We start from the raw sequence: 21,695 nt of genomic DNA, 5'->3' as shown, positions 1-21,695 counted from the left end.
AACCACTTTTGAAAAAAAAGAGATTTAAATATTTATTCCACATCAGTGAACCTATTGCAAGCAAGGTTATCGATGTAAACATTTAAATGAAGAAAAGTGCACGACACGTCATGCAACAAATACAACTTTTTTCAGCGATGACATGAGCCATTAAAAAAAACCACATCATCAAAAGAAATTGCTTCACAATGGGTTAGATGACACATCAAGAGAAGGTGGATTGCTGTGTTCTAATTTCTGAGTTGTATGGCCATGTTCCAGAAGCATTATCTCCTGACGTTTCACCCACATCTATGGCAGGCATCCTCAGACCTCACAATCTCTGAGGATGCCTGCCATAAATATAGGTGAAACATCAGGAGATGATGCTTCTGGAACATGGCCATGTTTGTTTTGTTGTTTATTAGTTCAGTTGTTTCCGACTCTTTGTGACCTCATAGACCCATGGCCATACAGCCCAGAAAAATCACAGCAACCCAGTGAATCCAGCCATGAAAACCTTCAACAACAGACCTCACAACCTCTGAGGATGCCTGCCATAGATGTGGGTGAAACGTCAGGAGAGAATGCTTCTGGAACATGGACATACAGCCCGAAAAACTCACAGAAACCCAGTGATTCTGGCCATGAATGCCTTCGACAACACATCAAGAGAATCTACAAGTGTTCTCATTCACCTGAAGGAGCTTCTCAAGTTCTGAGAGAAGGGTCTGTCCTATTACCTACTTTTAAATGGAGAGGCAAGGGATCAAAGCTTGGTATTTCTGCATGCAGGATGGAGAGGCAAGATGGGAAACATACCAATCTCATGGATGTCCAGCCTTGCACTGCTAGGAAACATATTATTCCAAAGTTCTAGATCAGGGGTCCTCAAACAACGGCCCGTGGACTGGATCTGGGCTGCCAAGATAATTTCCACAGCCTTCTTCTTGCTCCTTAACTCTTTTCTTTCCTCTTGATAAAAAGGTAAAGGTTTTCTCTTGATATTAAGTCAAGTCGTGTCCGAGTCTGGGGGTTGGAGCTCATCTCCATTTCTAAGCTGAAGAGTTGGTGTTATCATGTGGCCAGCATGACTGCAAGGAGCACCATTACCTTCCCACCAGAGCAGTACCTATTGATCTACTCACATTTGCATGTTTTTGAACTGCTAGGTTGGCAGAAGCTGGGGCTAACAGCAGGAACATCGGAGTGTGGCTCTGAATCTACTGGGTGGCTTTAGGAAAGTGCCATTCTCTCAGCCTCAAATGAAGACAAAGGCAAATCCTCTTTGACTAAATCTTGACAATTAAACTCTGTGATAGGGCTGTCTTAGTCTGAAGCCTGAAACAACTTGAAGGCGCACAACAACAACAACAACCAACTTATCTCATGCACAGAATTATGAAAATATATTGTGTAGAAAATGTTCAGGTTATGTGTGTAAGGAGGCATATATGAAACAAAAATTGGTGTCACATTTATTTATTTATTTCTATCATTTCTACCCCACCCTTCTCACCCAAGGGGACTTACAAAGATTTAGACTTTTAGGCCCCATCTCTGAACAATTTCCCTCTCTGCAAATATTCCAAAATGCAAAACACTCCCGGCCCCAAGCATCCCTGATAAGGGTTATTCACCTTGTACCCCTTATGTCTTCCTCCTCCTGTATAGGAGGAGGACGACAAGGAAGACTCAACACAGTCCTATGGAAATTCAGCAAGATCCTTTTTTTCAAAAAAATAAAAATGAAAAGAACACAGGAAAGATCAATGCGAGGCGTGCAACTGACATGAACGCCCAGCAGAGAACCACACATCCCAGTGCTCCCTTTCTACAGAAAGAATAGAGGGATCCTGGGGGAACATGCCAGGGAGTGGAATGTTTAATTAATGGGTCTCTTTAATGTGCAAATCAAGCTCCGATTGCTACTTTTGCCTTGCATTGGATATGGAAAGAGAGGGAGGGAGTCTTAATTCAACATCCAAGATCCTAAATATAAGCACCCTTGCTTTTGCCACAGATGAGAAGAAGGCGCAGAGGCAAAAGAGATGCAAATGTAATCGTTTTTGTAGGAAGGGAGGGTTTCACAGTTGTACCTAAGGGTCTGAAGTCATGCTCTGAACGCAAGCAAGCTGGAAAAGAAACCGAAACTGGCAACATGCCACAGGGCAGGCAGAATGATAGGAAAAGCAGAATCCAGGGAGGTTTCAAGACGGGAAAATCCCTACTTGGCAGATACACAGACATAGGGTTGCTGTGAGTTTTCTGGGCTGTATGGCCATGTTCCAGAAGTATCTCCCTTACGTTTCGCCCACATCTATGGCAGGATGCCAGTCACAGATGTGGGCAAAACATCAGGAGAGAATGGCCATACAGCCCGGAAAACTTACAGCAATCCAGTGATTCCGGTCATGAAAGCTTTCGACAACACATTACACAGATATAGTTTAAAAAGTAGACGTTAAGCATCCCTTGTTGCCTACATTTTGTGCTTCGGAAAGGAGCACGTGGTTGAGAATGGCCAGAAAGCCCAGATAACAGGGACTCAAAAGCGCCCATAAACACCACCGCCCCTTTTATAAAAACCATCCTATATAAAATTATAGCCATAAACTTTTTCCCCTGCAGTGCAGCCTAATTAATTCCTGTTCTATACACAAAGGGAAATGCTGGGTGACAAATGGGTGCAAAGCTTGAAAGCTGCCACGTCGGCAAAACATTTTCTACTTCAATTTATAAGCAATTTTGCAGTAAATCATCTGCCAGGATCCGAGATCCACAGGCAGCCAAACGCAGCTAGACCTTGCTGTGGAACGTAAGGCAAGAGACAAAAGGCACACAACGGAAGAGGGCGGCTTTTTCAGAACCTTTGTGGGTCCATTTACATTCTATACAGCCCGACACACAGTTGGGACCACCTTATATGAACAATGGCAGCAATAGCAGCAAAATAATAATTTTTAAAAAAGATAACCAATAGAGAAAACACAACACTGGTCAGGCAGAAGTGTGTATTAGGCCACATTTACACTGCCATATAAAATCCGGATTATCTGCTTTGAATTGGATTATATGGCAGCGTAGATTCATATACTCTAGCTAAAAGCAGATAATCTGGATGATCTGATTTGATAATCTGGATTATATGGAAGTGTACGAGAAGCCTTAACCTTTTTAATGTGTTTTAATTCACCTTTGCTGCTTTTCCCCAGGCTGTGCCAGGCTGCGCCGGGCTGTGGCGCAGGCGGGAGAGCAAGCCAGCTACAATTAACTGCAATGAATCACTCTGACCAGGAGGTCATGAGTTCGAGGCCCGCTCGGAGCCTATGTTTGTTTGTCTTTGTCCTATGTTAAAGGCATTGAATGTTTGCCTATATGTGTAATGTGATCCGCCCTGAGTCCCCTTCGGGGTGAGAAGGGCGGAATATAAATGCTGTAAATAAATAAATAAAATAAATAAATAAATTGTGTGCCTCCAAGTAGTTTCAGATTCTGGGCTGCTGTGAGTTTTCTGGGCTGTCTGGCCATGTTCCAGAAGCATAAAGGTGTAATCTCCTTTCCTGTCGTTTAAAGATATTGTTCCGTGTCCTAGTCTCCAGGGCAGCAGAAAACAAACTTGCTCCCTCCTCCCTATGACTTCCCCTCACATCTTGATACATGGTCCTCATCATGTCTCCTCTCAGCCTTCTCTTCTGCCGGCTAAACATGCCTAGCTCTTCCGACCGCTCCTCATAGGGCTTGTTCTCCAGACCCTTGATCATCTTAGTGGCCCTCCTCTGGACAAATTCCAACTTGTCAACATCTCCTTTCAATTGCAGTGCCCAGAACTGGACACAGTATCCCAGGTGTGGACTGACCAAGACAGAATAGAGCTGTAGCATGACTTGCCTGGACACTATACTCTGATTTATGCAAGCCAAAATCCCATTGGCTTTTTTGGCCACCACTAAAATTTTGATGTTATTGAAGACACACGATGACATCAAAACTAAAACAACTGCTATATAAAACTGGTTGTTTTTCTTCTAATACATTTTAGTTACTTTCAATTGGAATCTACACTGTGTGTGCTTTTACTGTACCTTACATTAGGAGGCAACGAAATAATTTTTGAAACACTTGCGTAAGATTGAACTAAGGATAATTGTTATAAGGATAGAACTGAAATTTCTTAATAGGTTTACTGAATCCCAAACAGCGCAGTTAAGCCAAGAAAGAGTTTCTTTTAACTGACTTTTTAATTAGACGATCTGATGTTATTGAGCTAAGAGAAGCCATCAACAGGAGGTAAGAGAAAATGCTTCATTCCCCCCACCCCCATTCTGCCACAATGGGTTTCTTATTTAAAACATTAAATGTGTTATCATATATGAAATCATAGCTCTTTCCAGAATTTACGTATTAAAGTCAATGTTCGCAACTCTGTTTTGCTTATGGGAAATATCAAAATGTCAACCATTGTTTCTGTTAAAGGTCTTTAATGATATCGCCGTTTCCGGACCTATAATGAAACACGCCGCTCACTACAGTTTGTAATGCATCTCATTAAATAGTTTAATGGCATGCGTTTTACTCAAAGGTCAGGCTCACTATTGGCGGGACTTTGCCTTTTAAACCAAAAAAAGAATGAACACTTGGAGGGGGGAGAAGGGAAGCGTCGCTTAAAGCTACAGTTGAATGTGAAGTAGAAAACACGTCTCCTGATGAAGATTAACAAACTTACTGAAAAAACACTTACATTGTTTCCTAGCAAACTGGGATTGTAACCTGATAAGCAACTGTTACTATTTTATTTATTTACTAGCTTGGGTAGCCGGCGTTGCCTGGGTTGTTTGAAAAATACAGTTTTGTAATGGTATAAAATGCATAAGGTTTTGGATTAACTATATATCTATATATATAAAAGGGTAATGAAATTTCGGCCTAGGACAAAACAACAAAACTACACATCCCAGAAACACTAAACTTGGCAGCACAACCCCTCATCCATGCCTCTACGTTCATACAACAAAAAGAAAAGAAAAATAAAGTCCTAATTAGAGGGAGAGGAATAATTGTTTTTATTCCAATTGCTGTCAGTTAGAAGGCCAAGCTCTACTTGGTCTCCTAGCAACCCACTCAGCCCAGGGGACAGGCAGAGTTAGGCCTCACTTAGGCCTCTTCCACACTGCCTATAAAATACAGATTATCTGATTTTAACTGGATTATATGGCAGTGTAGACTCAAGGCTCTTCCACACAGCTATATAACCCATTTATAATGGACTTAATGTCGGGGGGAAACGTTTACCCTTTACCTTAACTACCACCAATTCCTCAATACTTTATTTCCCATACCACCAGACTTCGCCACAGCAACGCGTGGCCGGGCACAGCTAGTGTGTGTGTGTGTGTGTGTGTATATATATATATATATACACGCACACACACACACACATATATATATATATATATAATATTGTTATACTATACAATATACAATAACATATAATATATTGTACATACATGTAATATTTATAATATTATAATGTAACACAATACTAATAATAATACAATATAATATTAATTATATATTTATATTACATGTAATATTACTAATACTGTATTACTGTAGTAAATAAATAGATAAAATAGCTATTTTGGGAATTGGGAGTCTGTCTGTGGAAGCGGACATCCCAGCCACATGCATACATACATACAGTAGAGTCTCACTTATCCAAGCTAAATGGGCTGGCAGAAGCTTGGATAAGCGAATATCTTGGATAAGGAGGGATTAAGGAAAAGCCTATTAAACCTCAAATTAGGTTATGATTTTACAAATAAAGCACCAAAACATCATGTTTTACAACAAATTTGACAGAAAAAGTAGTTCAATACGCAGTAATGCTATGTAGTAATTACTATATTTACGAATTTAGCACCAAAATATCACGATATATTGAAAACATTGACTACAAAAATGGCTTGGATTATCCAGAGGCTTGGCTAAGCGAGGCTTGGATTAGTGAGACTCTACTGTATTTTTCACATTTATTGTTTGTATAGATATTGAGACTCAGGGTGGCTAACGGCATATTTAAAACAACACAGACATATACAGTAGCATTACAATTCCTTAAGATTATGTACAAACTTTGCAAGACAATTTTTGTTCCTGAGTTATAAATGTCATTTCCTAATTGGTTTTATCATAAAAACATGGAAAAGGTGTATTAAATTGCGGCAACCTTGCTATGGTTTTTCAGTGAATAACTCATAAGAGTCTCAGCCAATTCAACCTAGTCCATGGCAGCCACAAAAGCAAAGTTTCTGGAGTAGAACAACTATTTTCAAAGTAAGGACCACACAATTAAACAGGAATGACACTTTCAAACCAGGAACAGAAATTCTTCAAATGTTGTTACATAATGTAATTGAAGGATAGCAGAAGACTCCTACAATCACGGAAGCAACAAACAAGACACTTACTGTTCTTGAGTGCATTGGAAAACTCCGGCCCTCCTCTGGTCTTAAACTCAGGAAAAGTATCTGGTTGTGGTAGCTGGTTGGCTGTCAAGAGGACTTTCTGCAGTTTAATCCGTCCTTCCAGAAGCTGATCCCACAGAGCTTTAGGAAAAGAGGCAAGAGAAAAGAACATCACTTTAATAGTCGCCCATGTTTCTGCACCCAAGTCATTCAGACAAAAATTACGAACATGATTCCTTTTAAAATGGTTGAAGGCCTCCCCCTGCAATTTAACACAAAACATACTGTTTCTTCAAAACTAAATATTGATTTCTGCATGTTTCTTGGCTTGATTTGTTCTGATTTTAGCAATCTGTGTGGCTGTTAGAGAGTTCCCAGAAGTAGGAAAAAGAACTCTGTTAAAAACTAGCTACAGACCCACTAAGAAAATCCAGGAAATCTTATGTTCAGCAAAGGAAAAGAGGGATCCTCTCACCTCTGCAGGAGTCTGCTGTATACCACGCAGATGTGGACAAGTCTGCATAGTCTACATAGGGACCAGACATGAATCAGGGAACATGAAATACCACAGAGTAATTCAACGAGAGAAGTCAGCCATAGTAGAGCACTTGATGAACCAACCTGGACACAGCATAGTATTTGAGAACACAGAAATGCTGGGCCACCCTAACAACCACAATGTCAGGCTACATAGAGAAACCATTGAAATACACAAGAATGTGGACAATTTCAACAGAAAGGAGAAAACCATGAAAATGAACAAAATCTGGCTACCAGTATTTAAAAAACTCTAAAATCAGGACAGTAAATAAAGAACAACACTCAGAAAACAGGATGAATTCCAGGAAGGAAACAATCAGGGTTAGCTAACACCTCCCAATAAAAGATTCCCCCAGGCAGGAAGCAGCCAGGCTTTGAAACTGCAAAGTCATTCAATGCTAATCAAGGTGGCCAATAGTAACATTTGCATTTGCCTCAAACAGGCAAGAGTTCTTTCTCCCACCCTAAACATTATTCCACAGGTGGATAAACCCCACTGGCTTAGTTTCCAACAGACCTCACCACCTCTGAGGATGCCTGCCATAGATGTGGGTGAAATGTCAGGAAAGAATGCTTCTGGAACATGGCCATACAACCTGGAAAACTCACAGCAATCCACCACAACTGCTCATCTCTAGCATGCATAGGGCTTCAAAATAAATATTTCGGCATTGAATGTGGGCCTCTGTTGTTTTTTGTTTGTTGGAATCTGCCCTGAGTCCCCTAGTGATAGGGCGGAATACAAATAAAATCATATTATTATTATTATTATTATTATTATTATTATTATTATTATTATTACAATATCATGAGAAACATATGGTGGGACGGCTCCCACCACCTTGATCAGATTGACTCCTTAAACTTTGAGACAAACATAATCATTGCTGGAATCAAGGCTAAACAATTAAATAATCAGAGATTACTAGAATGGGTATATTTGTCCATTTCGATTTGGGACAATCTTCACTTCTGCTAGAAAACATGTCACCGGCTCTGAACAGAAAGACATCCAAACCCCATTTCCCGAAGGAAAACATCCCATCTACTGACCTATCTGATTTTTCACGGCTTTTCCTTTTGCGACTTCTTCAACCACTTTGTCTTCAGAGAATGTCAACAGCGCCCTGTCCTCTTCGCTTTCATCCCCACCCACTGTTTCCTCCTTGCTCTCATCGAAATTCTCCTCCGAGCTCCTTCCGCCTTCATCGCCCTCTTCTGCGCTGGCATCTTCATCATCCTCACTCTCTGTTTCATCCATCCCCGCTGCAAATTTCTCAAAATCATCAATAGCCTGGAAACTGAAAGACGGTTTCTTCTGGTCCTCGGAGGAGTCTTTCTTTTCCTCCTGGTCAGTAATTGTCACTTCACCCTCCTCTTCCTCCTCCATTTCTGCAGCATCCTCATCTAAGTCCTCTTCAAGAGCTTCACTGTCAAGGTCATCTTCATCTGTCATTTCCTCATCGTCTGAAATGTTTTCATCTATTGGGAATAAAGAGGCAACAGTTAATGTCAGTCCATCCTAACTTCCAACAAAATACATGCTTTAAAAAAAGGAAGTTTATACAACCGCAGATGAAACCACTTCCCTCCTGCCTAAATTGCTGATGTGTTACTTATTGGGAGGATTTTAAAATTTATTTGTAACTAACTTGGGGACCCGGCAGTGCCCGGGTCATTTGAGAAAGGCATTGTTTGCCCATGTTCCAAGTTTAGCCTAGATCCAATGTCAGCTGGGTTCAGTGGGTGCGGGTGAACTACAACTCCCATATGCAAGTTCCACTGTCCATAGTCCATCCTCCTCCAAATAACGACAGGATGTAAAGTGGGTCATGGGTAGTCTATGTGTCAAGTTTGGTCTTGATCAGTCATTGGTGTGGGTTCCAGTGGTCTCAGGAAGTGAGTGAAGGTACTGTAAATCCCATCACCCATGGTCCATTGTCCCTCAAACTGCAGCAGGATGTACAGTGGGTGATGGGGGGTATGTGTGCCAAGATTGGTATTGATCAGTCATTGGTGTGTGTTGCAGTTGTCTGGGGAAGTGTGTTAAGGGACTGTAAATCCCATCATCCCTGGTCTGTTTTTCCCTCAAACCGCAGGAGGATGTAAAGTAGGCCACATTGCACATTTGTGTCAAGTTTGGTACAGTTTCGTCATTCATGGGCATCACAGTGGTCTGTGGGAGGTGAATAGGATGAAGATACTGCCAATCCCATCATCCTTGGTCCATCCTCCCCCAAACTGCTGCAGCGTGTAAAGTGTGTCATTTGGGATATAGATATAGATCTACCAGATCTTATGTCTAATTGTTTAAAACAACCAATGGGTCATTCATAAAATCCAAAACCAAACAAAGACTCTTTCTAATAAGTAGCATTACAAAATCCCTAACCTAAACATCACTAGGTATGTAAGCTAGTATGTTATATATTTCATTTCTTTCCTTTCCATTATATGTAATAGTGTGTGCTATTTTTCATATTGCATGTTCAGTATATTTTATTGGAAGAAAGGTGAAATAACAATAAGCCTAATAAACAAATATAATAATATAATATATTTTCAATTCTCTGTTGTCAACATTTACCAATAAATATTCTTTAGCATTCATTTCTCTATTGCTATAAATGTCAGTTTTAAAAATAACACTACATAACATGATTTTTGTTCCCGAGCGATGAATGTCATTTCCTAATCAGTTCCATCATAAAAACAGTTTATTAAACATCCTGCAACACGTTTTGCTAGTTTTTCAATGAATATATCACAAAGTCCCATCCATAGATGTGGGTGAAACGTCAGGAGAAAATACTTCCAGAACATGGCCATACAGTCCGGAAAACTCACAACAACACAGTGATTCTGGCTATGAAAACCTTCAACAACACAATTTCACATAATTTTTGGCAGCCACAAAAGTAAATTTTCTGCAATAGAACAACTACTTTCAAAATAAGAACCGCACAATTAAACAGGACATAACACTTTCAAACCAGGAACAGATTTTTCAAATTTTGTTACATAGTGTTATCAGCAGGAGCCGCAAGATTTCTTTTTCTAACTTCTTCAACGCTGTGCCAACATATCTCAATTTCAGCAATTTGAGATTGGGAACAATTAGTAACTCCTTCTCAGATTGAAACCTCAAACTTGCACTCTGCCGAGGCTGCAGTGGCTAAATGATTATCAGACCCATTGATTAGCTGACAGCCTTTCCCATTCAATAATGAGATAATGGGTGAGCATTATAAGGTGATCAAGCCCCCTCACACACATCTTTATACAGGCAGGAAGGGGAGAATTGTACAAGAGAAAGGAAGATACAATTCCTGAGAGATCCATCAGTGCGAAAAAAACAGGCTGCCAATTTCTCTCTGATGAGGACCTGATAACGAACCTCTGGCAACAGGAAAATATTGCATCAAGGTTTCAGGAGATCATGAACTGCACTGGAACACACACCAAATAATGCTGAAGGAATATGCTAATAAAAATTGATATGAAAGTTGGCACTTGCCTCTATAACAACCTATCTACGTACAGAATGAAATTCAAAATATGCATTGATCTATGTATCTCTCTATGTATGTCTCAGAAGAACCATTGCAAATCCTGCCAACAATGGGTCTGGATCAAAACTGGCCTATAGACCCATTGAGGCCAACTTACAATTCTGGTGGGTGTGTGTTGAAGGCTTTCATGGCTGGAATCACTGGGTTGCTGTGAGTTTTCCGGGTTGTATGGGCATGTTCCAGAAGCATTCTCACCTGAAGTTTCGCCCACATCTATGGCAGGCATCCTTAGAGGTTGTGAGGTTACAACCTCTGAGGATGCCTGCCATAGATGTGGATGAAACATCAGGAGAGATTGCTTCTGGAACATGGCCATACAGCCCAGAAAACTCTCAGAAACCCAATTCTGGCAGGGTTTGGAGAGGATGAATATTAACTCTTGTTTTATTGTCTTACTGTGTTTTACTATTTTTTAATATTGTTTAATGTATTTATGCTGTTGTTTTTGTAAATTGTGCTAGTTGGGCCTTGCCCAATGTGAGCCGTCCCAAGTCCCCGTGGGGAGATGGTGGCGAGGTATAAATATTTATTATTATTATTATTATTATTATTATTATTATTATTATGAATGACAGAAGATGGTGGAAGCTGTAGTATGTCCACATCTAGAGAGTGCCTTGATCCCCACCGATGATGGATATGGACCACATTTGGCACATGTTCCCATCATGGTCAACTTGGTTGGTTTGGAGTCAATGACAGAGGATGATGGAAGTTGTAATTTACCTACAGCCTTATGCATTTTCTAATGTGACAATTCATAATCCAAAAACAAATCACTATTTCTAATAAATAGCATTAGAAAATATCTAATCCTCAAATTAAGATGCTTGAGAACATTAAAAAAATTGTCTCCCATGGCATAGATGTTTGAAAACTAGATAAAACATTGCAAGACAGACACACACAACTATGAAGCTCTCAAACCAAAGGTTAGGGAATTCGGGATGGAAATGTAGACAACCTAAAGGGCACAGAGCCTTACCCAAGAGCGGAGCTTCTCCCCACAGCTCTTCCTCCAAGGCCTTTCGGGAGGTGGCCTTCCCATAGTATCGCTTATCAGCATCCAAGAGGTCTGCAGAGATCCCTTTTCGTATGCGGCCCACAGGAAAGTCATCCTCTTCAAGTGTGGCTTCATCAAATCTGTCAACAACTCGGGCTGCGGTGGCTGGGTGGGAGAGAAATGGAAGATGTGTGAGGGATTCATCTGGGGGGGCAATTCCCATACAAGAGCCCTAAAACATACGTTGTCCAAGAAACGGCTGCATCTCATCTCTTGTTCATTCCCTTTCCTAACTAAATGCTCCCCAAGTTATCCCTATGAGTTCAATAATATCTCTTGCTTGCCTCACTGTTTGGCCTCAACTATCAGGATTTCAGAATCCCTGCTAGCATTATACCCAACATTCATAACAACAACACCAATAATAATAATTGTTGTTCTTGTATTTCTCTTGCCCACTCTCCTTGTAGCTCCAGACAGGTTACAACATAGCGAAAAATACACAGTCATTGTAAACATTATATAAAATACACACATTAAGACATATTTCGACAAATATATATAAAAATACACAGAATGAAGATGAAAATATAGTGAACACAAGAGGCGTGTTTAAAATTCATGATTAACAACTACCCCATGGCAAAGAAACAGTACTGTAATTTGTACTGAGAAGATTTTCTGAGACACTTATTTGATTTATATCCCACTTTTCTCCCAAATGAGATTCAAAGTGGCTTACAATTTACATTTAAAAAGAACATTTAAAACAATATTAAGTACATTTTTTTTAAAAAAAGCATTAAGGGATCCCTTCAGTTAAAGCATTCCTAATTAAAGCAAAGATGTAAGTCAACAACATGATGCCAGTATTGATTATTATCAGTAACAATTACTGTATCTTGCTTCTACTCACCAGAATTGGAGGATTACCAATAACAGACGTATTTAAATGTTGACAATACTGGCATTATATATATTGAACTCTACATAATAATAATAATAATAATAATAATAATAATAATAATAATAATAATAATAATAAAACTTTATTTATATCCCGCCACCATCTCCCCACGGGGACTCGGGGCAGCTTACATGGGGCAGTGGCCCAAACAACATAAGAACAAAATATAAGCAACACAATACAATCACAATATAAAAAGATAAAACAATAATACAATATATCAATATAAACAACAATACAAGATAAAAATTTCATTTAAAACACATAAATGGTAAGACCGTAATAAAAACAGGATAAATTATTAAAAACCCACTGGGGCTGATTAATTAATGACTATCTCCGAAGGCCTGCCTAAACATAAAAGTTCTTAATGGATGCCAGGAAATATTATTTCACTAAAAGCAAAGAGAAAAAAAGGAAAACCAAGACCCCATAAGAGATGCCAAAAGAGCATTTGAAAGAAATGAAACTCTCAGTAATTATATCAGCAATTTCTGATCTTTCTTACTTTCTTCAACACTTAAGAGTATATCTTGCGATTATTACACCAAACAGGAATCCTTATTCAATCTTATTCTTGCTTTGATTTCACTCATCTGCACAGCACCCCGTACATAAAACTATAGGGTTAGAATGGCTCTCCCAATCAAGCGATCCCGTTGGCTCCACATCGCTAATGCCTTTCTGATGCGGCTTTTGAAAGCATTAATGCGCTCCTGACAAGAGACTATTTGCCAAGGGATGGGGAATGGAAATAAAGTACATCCTATATAGGATTAAATGCTCTTGAAGCACTCGAGACAACACTGAACTGCAATTGAGTCCAGGGAATAAATCAGGTGCAAGGCAGGCATTTCTTCAAGTTTATTTGCAAGTTTGGAAGGTTTTACACAGCTCTGAAGAAATAAAGGAAGTGCAGTAGGAAGACTGAGAGCAGCACTTAAAATACATTGAAAACGGTTCATTGCAGGCCTGTGTTAAGAAAAGCCCAAGTTAACTTTCAAGTTAATAGAAGGATAGACTAAATTCAGTAAAAATGTAAAAAAAAAATCATAGGGAAGCAATGCCCCCAGATGCCTTTGGTCTCAATCCTGAGAGAATCATGGTTAGAAATAAATACAATATCTATAAATATTATGTAGATAGATATATAGATAGGACCAAAAGTCCCAAAGGTGGCTGATGCCTAATAAGTTTTTGAAAATGTTTTTTAATTAAAAGATTTTTCCTATATATACACTGTATGCTACAATATTGTACATTGGAAACAAAAAAAATTAAGGAATTATTAAATATTGAAGCCTTTCATGGCTTTTGGTCTAATATAGAGCCACATTTACATATTACATAAATATCACATAGCGCATTTTATATGGTCATGTAAATTAAAAATAAATAAATAAAAGATTTATTAACATTTGGTCCTGTGTATGTATATGATTGTGTATGTACATATGTGTGTGTGTGTACACACACATAATAAAAGAGAAAATATATATGTAGCTGGGGTATCCACTTCCACAAATCCCAGGAGCGGAATGAGCGCCCGCTGTTAGCCCCAGCTCCTGCCAACCTAGCAATTCGAAAACATGCAAATGTGAGTAAATCAATAGGTACCGCTCCGGCGGGAAGGTAAGGGAACTCCATGTAGTCATGCCGGCCACATGACCTTGGAGGTGTCTACGGACAACGCCGGCTCTTGGAAATGGAGATGAGCACCAACCCCCAGAGTCGGTCACGACTGGACTTAACGTCAGGAGAAAACCTTTACCTTTACTTTATATATGTATACAAACATGCATATATACATATATACAATATAATTTACAATAATATATAATATTATAATATATTGTATATGCATGTAATATTAATAATATTATTTTGTAATACAATATAATACTAATACAATATAATAATATTAATTATATATTATATATTTCATGTAATATTATTAATAATGTTACAATGTATAGATATAGTACAATATGGTAATTTATTGTCAATATTGTGCTATGCTAATAATATAATATTGTATGTAAATTTAATTTGTAAGCTGCTCTGAGTCCCCTTCGGGGTGAGAAGGGCAGGATATACGGTAGAGTCTCACTTATCCAACACTCGCTTATCCAACGTTCTGGATTATCCAACTCATTTTTGTAGTCAATGTTGTCAATACATCGTGATATTTTGGTGCAAAATCCGTAAATACAGTAATTACTACATAGCATTACTAAATATTGAACTACGTTTTCTGTCAAATTTGTTGTATAACATGATGTTAATAAGGAGGGTTAATTTGTAAAATCATAACCTAATTTGATGTTTAAAAAGGCTTTTCCTTAATCCCTCCTTATTATCCAACATATTTGCTTATCCAACGTTCTGCCGGCCTGTTTATGTTGGATAAGTGAGACTTTACTGTATTATTGTATTATTAGTACAGCAGAGTCTTGCTTATCCAATGTAAATGGGCCGGCAGAATGTTGGATAATAAGGAGAGATTAAGGAAAAGTCTATTAAACATCAAATTAGGTTACGATTTTACAAATTAAGCATCAAAACATCATGTTATACAGTGAATTTGATAGAAAAAGTTGTTCAATACACAGTAATGCTATGTAGTAATTACTGTATTTATGAATTTAGCACCAAAATATCATGATATATTGAAAACATTAACTACAAAAATGGCTTGGATAATCCAGAAGCTTGGATAAGCGAGGCTTGGACAAGTGAGACTCTACTGTATATCTATATATTGCAATATTATTAATATTACATGGAATATATAATATATAATTAGGTAAAGGTAAAGGTTTCCCCTGACGTTAAGTCCAGTGTGTTCGACTCTGGGGGTTGGTGCTCATCTCCATTTCTAAGCCGAAGAGCCGGCGTTGTCCGTAGACACCTCCAAGGTCATGTGGCCATTGGCATGACTGCATGGAGCGCTACCGTTACCTTCCCGCCAGAGCGGTACCTATTGATCTACTCACATTTGCATGTTTTTTTCGAACTGCTAGGTTGGCAGAAGCTGGAGCTTAACAATGGGCACTCACTCCGCTCCCTGGGTTTGAACTTGGGACCTTTCAGTCTGCAAGTTCAGCAGCTCAGTGCTTTAACACACTGAGCCACTGGAGGCTCTAATACAGGGGTCCCCAAACTAAGGCCCGGGGGCCGGATGCGGCCCACCGAAGCCATTTATCCGGCCCCCACGGCACAAGGGCTGACCCAAGGGTTCTCTTCTTTTCTTACAACCATTATTATTATTATTATTATTATTATTATTATTATTATTATTAACATTAAGGCTGGGTGGCCATCTGTCAGGGGTGCTTTGCTTGTGCTTTTGGTCTGCAGAGGCAGAAGGGGGTTGGACAAAATGGCCCAAGGGATCTCTTCCAACCCTCATTATTATTATTATTATTATTATTAATTAACATTGAGGTTGGGTGGCCATCTGTCAGGGGTGCTTTGCTTGTGCTTTCGGTGCACAAAGGCAGAAGGGGATTGGACTCAATGGCCCAAAGGGTCTCTTCCAACCCTCTTTTTTATTATTATTGCTGTTGTTGTTATTATTATTATTTTTAACATTGAGGCTGGGTGGCCATCTGTCAGGGGTGCTTTGCTTGTGCTTTCGGTGCACAAAGGCAGAAGGGGATTGGACTCAATGGCCCAAAGGGAATCTTCCAACCCTCTTTTTTATTATTATTGCTGTTGTTGTTATTATTATTATTATTATTAACATTGAGGCTGGGTGGGCATCTGTCAGGGGTGCTTTGCTTGTGCTTTCAGTGCACAAAGGCAGAAGGGGATTGGACTCAATGGCCCAAAGGGAATCTTCCAACCCTCTTTTTTATTATTATTGCTGTTGTTGTTATTATTATTATTATTATTAACATTGAGGCTGGGTGGGCATCTGTCAGGGGTGCTTTGCTTGTGCTTTCGGTGCACAAAGGCAGAAGGGGATTGGACTCAATGGCCCAAAGGGAATCTTCCAACACTCTTTTTTATTATTATTGCTTTTGTTGTTATTATTATTATTATTATTGCTCGGTGGCCAACTATAGTCCGGCCCTCCAATGGTCCGAAGGATTGTGAACTGGCCCCCTGTTTTAAAAGTTTGGGGACCCCTGCTCTAATATATAATTAATATTATTATATTGTATTATTAGTACAATATAATGTATTATTGTATTATTATAAGTACCCAACATCCAGAAAACACACTGAATCCCACCCATGAGGCTCCCAGAACAAACTTGGCCAACATAACAAACTTTAAGTACTGATGGCGTTTCTGGGGGTTAACCTGGCATGATGGCAGTTGTAGTTCACCCACAAACTTATGCATTTTGGACAATTAAAAAAAATGACTTTCAAACAGCCCAAGCTAGTATGGAAATATAATAGCTAAAATATATGACGTCATGCAGTCGCCCAGGCAGACACGTGTCGACGCGGTCACGCTTCCAGGCGTTCCCACGAGCCCTGCGCCCAAGCCGGCTTTAAGGCCTGCCTCTCATTACATTTCCCCTCCGTTTCCCTCAGGAAATGTGAGGGGAAGCCTCGAAAAGCCCACTTCCACGCAGCCGGCGCTCCTCATTCCCCCTCATGGAGAATGTCTGAATAAATGCCCGAAAGGTGTTCTTCCGAGGGCTGTCCCGTTCTCCCCCGGGTCCTCACCATCCTGAGGGTCGTCTTCGGGGTCCTGCGAGGCGCCGGGAAGCGGGTTCAGGAGCCGCTCCAGCTCCTCCGCCAAGGGCGCCGCCATCTTCCCTGGCCTGGCCTTTTCCCCGTCTCCTCTTCCGCCTCGCCGGGTGCCAGACTTCATTTCCCAGAAGCCCTCATCATTGCAGAGCGCAGCTGAGGCTTCTGGGAATTGAAGTTCGCGTGCTCTGAGGCGAGCCAATGAGAAGAGAGAGCCGTCGTGAAACTACGGGGCGTTTGGAAAGCCAAACCTCTTGGGCCTTAGAGAGCATGCGCACAATGTTTATATCTCATCTATGTATAGAGTGATGGAATCAGGGCAGCGGACAAAACAACAAAACTACAAGGCCACCCAACCTCGAAATTTGACAACACAACCCATCATCCACGTCTCTGGGTTGCAGACTGTGCAAGGAAGCTGACGAAACCATTGATCCTATCCTCAGCTGCTGTAAGAAAATCACACAGACAGACTACAAACAGAGGCACAACTCTGTGGCCCAAATGATTCATTGGAGCTTATGCCTCAAGTACCACCTCCCTGCAGTAAAGAACTGGTGGGATCACAAACCTGCAAAGATAATGGAAAATGAGCACGCAAAGATACTGTGGGACTTCCGAATCCAGACTGACAAAGTTCTGGAACACAATACACCAGACATCACAGTTGTGGAAAAGAAAAAGATTTGGATCATTGATGTTGCCATCCCAGGTGACAGTCGCATTGACGAAAAACAACAGGAAAAACTCAGTCGCTCTCAGGACCTCAGGATTGAACTTCAAAGACTCTGGCAGAAACCAGTGCGGGTGGTCCCGGTGGTGATCGGCACACTGGGTGCCGTGCCAAAAGATCTCAGCCAGCATTTGGAAACAATAGACATTGACAAAATCACGATCTGCCAACTGCAAAAGGCCACCCTACTGGGATCTGCACACATCATCCGAAAATACATCACACAGTCCTAGACACTTGGGAAGTGTTCAACTTGTGATTTTGTGATATGAAATCCAGCATGTCTATCTTGTTTGCTGTGTCATAATAATAAAATAATAATAATAATAATGATAATAATAATAATAATACATCACACTGTCCTAGACAATTGGGAAGTGTTCGACTTGTGATTTTGTGAAACGAAATCCAGCATGTCTATCTTGTTTGCTGTGTCATAATAAAATAATAATAATAAGTTGTTTAAAGGCATGTAAAAAGAGAGCCAACATCGTATAATAATAATAGGAGTAGCATTAAATGCACGTAACAAGAGAGCCAACATGGTACAAATTATTATTATTATTATTATTATTATTATTATTATTATTATTATTGGAGTTGACTTAAAGGCTCTTAACAAGAGAGCCAATATGTAATAATAATAATAATAATAATAATAATAATAATAATACGCATCATCCGAAAATACATCACACAGTCCTAGACACTTGGGAAGTGTTCGACTTGTGATTTTGTGATAGGAAATCCAGCATATCTATTCTGTTTGCTGTGTCATACAATAATAATAATAATAATAATAATAATAATACGAGTTGCCTTAAAGGTGCTTAACGAGAGCCAATATGGTATAGTAATGATACAACAACAACAATAGGAGTTGACTTGAAGGCATGTAACAAAAGAGCCAACTTGGTTAAATGATGATGATGATGATTATTATTATTATTGGAGGACTTAAAGGCACGTAAAAAGAGAACCAATATGATATAATAATGCATATAATTATAATATATAATTATAATATAAATATTATTGTTGTTGTTGACTTATAGACACATAATTATGCTGTTTTTAATTTATATTTTAACTTTTATTGTAATTTTTAATCTTGGATGACTTTTAATTTGATGTAAACTGTGTTTGTGATGTATATTGTAAGCCGCCCTGAGTCCCCTGATGGGTGAGAAGGGCGGGGTAGAAATGAGGTAATAATAAATAAATAAATAAATAAATAAATAAATAAAATCCAACGTGGAATAATAATAATAATAATAATAATAATAATATTTTTTTTTCATGTCAGGAGCAATTTGGGAAACTTCAAGTCACTTCTGAAGTGAGAGAATTGACCATCTGCAAGGACGTTGCCCAGGGGACATTGCCCGGATGTTTTGATGTTTTACCATCCTTGTGGGAGGCTTCTCTCATGTCCCCGCATGGAGCTGGAGCTGACAGAGGGAGCTCATCCACACTCTCCCCGGGTGGGATTCGAACCTGGCAGCCTTCAGGTCAGCAGCCCAAACTTCAAGTCACAAGGCAGATAAATCCAACATGGTATAATATAGATAGATAGATAGATATAAAAGATATAGAAGAGTGGTGTGTGTATATATATATATATATATACTAGCTGTGCCCGTTGCTGTGGCAAAGTGGTGGTGGTATTGGTTAAAAATTGTTGTGTAATTTTTATTTGACGTTATTTGCATTTTTTATTAATTTTATTGTAAGTTATATTTTTATTTATTATATTTTATTATTTTCTTGTATTATTTTTAGTTATTTTCTGTTATAGTATTTTATTGTATCAATTTCTTAGTGTTTTTTATTGATTTTTTTTTGGTTGCTAGGAGACCAAGTTGGAGGAGCTTAGCCTTCTAACTGGCAGCAATTGGATAAAAGCAATTATTCCTCTCTCTCTAATGAGGACTTTATTTTTCTTTTCTTTTTGTTGTATCAACCTAGAGGCGTGGATGATGGGTTGTGTTGTCAAATTTCGAGGTTGGGGGGCCTGTAGTTTTGTTGTTTTGTGGGTTGCCGTGGTGCCATCACTCTTTTATATATATAGATATAGATATATATTGATTTAAAGGCACTTTACAAGAGATCTGCCTTAATATAATTATTATTATTATTATTATTATTATTATTTTATTTGTTACATGCTCTCCTCGTGGCTCTAGTATAGTGGTTACTCACTATATTGTTTACTCACAATTCAATTAGTCAATAGGATCCAGAGACTGATGAAAGAGGCATCTTGAGATACATCTTGGAACAAGATTTCGAGTTGTTTGACATTTGTATTTGTTTACGTGATGATGCAGTTCTTTCAATTTACCTGGGCATATTGTTAGATGTAAAAGTCTCATTTTTTCTTTCTATGTTACTTCTGTCTCTGAGAGAAACAGGTAATACATTCGTTATTACTGTTGTTGTTATTATTAATATTTTCCATTAAATGTTTTCCCAAAGCTTCTGTCAGACTATGAAAGCAGACCAAAACATTGCGAAAAAGAACCAAACAGACAAAATCAGTTGGTAGCTTTGGATGAAATTACAAAAAAAAAACCAGCCTTCATTCTGTGTGTTGTTGAAGGCTTTCGTGGCCGGAATCACTGGGTTGCTGTGAGTTTTCCAGGCTGTATGGCATGTTCCAGAAGCATTCTCTCCTGATGTTTTGCCCACATCTATGGCAGGCATCCTCAGAGGTTGTGAGGTCTGTTGAAAACTAGGCAAGTGGAGTTTATATATCAAGGTGGGAGAAAGAACTCTTGTCTGTTGGAGGCAAGTGTGAATGTTGCCATTGGCTGCCTTGATTAGCATTGAATAGCCTTGCAGCTTGGCTGCTTCCTACCTGGGAGAATCCTTTGTTGGGAGGTGTTAGCTGGCCCTGATTGTTTCCTGCCTGGAATTCCCTTGTTTTTTGAGTGTTGTTCTTTATTTACTGTCCAGATTTTAGAGTTTTTTTTTTTAATACTGGCAGCCAGATTTTGTTCCTTTCTGTTGAAACTGTCCACATACTTGTGAATTTCAATGGGTTTTTTTGTGTAGTCTGACCTGGTGGTTGTTAGAGAGTTCCAGCATTTTTGTGTTCTCAAATAATATGTTGTGTCCAGGTTGGCTCATCAAGTGCTCTGCTATGGCTGACTTCTCTGATCAAATTACCGTAAATACTCGAGTATAAGCCAACCTGAATGTAAGGCAAGGCACCTAATTGTACAATTAACAAAAAACTTGGAAAATGTATTAACTCGAGTATAAGACGAGGGTGGGAAATGCAGCAGCTACTGGTAAATTTCAAAATAATAATAGATACCAATAAAATTGCATTAATTGAGGCATCAGTAGGTTAAAGGTATTTGAATATTTACATCAAGCTCTAATTTAAGATAAGACTGTCTAACTCTGATCAAATCATTATTCTCATCTTCTTCAATGTAAATGTGCTTATGTATCCTTTTAATAATAATAGAGTAAAATAATACAGGTAATAATAATAAATACAGGAAAATAATACATGTAATAATAAATAGAGTAAAATAATAAATGCAATAATAATAATAATATCAGAGTGAAATAATACAGTAATAAAAATAGAGTAAAATAAATGTAATAGTAGCAACAATAATAGAGAAAAATAATAAATATAATAATACCAAATGTTTTTGAATATTTACATAAAACTGTAATTTAAGAGAAGACTGTCCAACTCTGATGG

General features: G+C 38.8%; 1 protein-coding gene across 2 annotated transcripts in view; it reads right to left on the bottom strand.

Annotated features, from left to right (window-relative positions):
* The window catches only part of aatf (apoptosis antagonizing transcription factor), a 77,071-nt gene extending 59,707 nt beyond the window's left edge, over window positions 1-17,364 (bottom strand). For both annotated transcript variants that reach the window (XM_008120120.3, XM_062959364.1), the window contains exons 1-4: window positions 17,215-17,364; window positions 11,544-11,726; window positions 8,040-8,468; window positions 6,450-6,587 (exon numbers count right to left, since the gene is read on the bottom strand). In XM_008120120.3, coding sequence (XP_008118327.3) covers window positions 6,450-6,587; window positions 8,040-8,468; window positions 11,544-11,726; window positions 17,215-17,362 — 898 coding nt within the window. In that variant the 5' untranslated portion in view covers window positions 17,363-17,364. The remainder of the gene's footprint in view (window positions 1-6,449; window positions 6,588-8,039; window positions 8,469-11,543; window positions 11,727-17,214) is intronic.
* Between the last annotated feature and the right edge of the window lie 4,331 nt (window positions 17,365-21,695).

The sequence above is a fragment of the Anolis carolinensis genome, unplaced genomic scaffold (assembly GCF_035594765.1).
Source record: "Anolis carolinensis isolate JA03-04 unplaced genomic scaffold, rAnoCar3.1.pri scaffold_7, whole genome shotgun sequence".
In the NCBI taxonomy this organism is placed as follows: Eukaryota; Metazoa; Chordata; class Lepidosauria; order Squamata; family Dactyloidae; genus Anolis; species Anolis carolinensis.
This window is presented reverse-complemented; position numbering and strand designations above follow the sequence as displayed.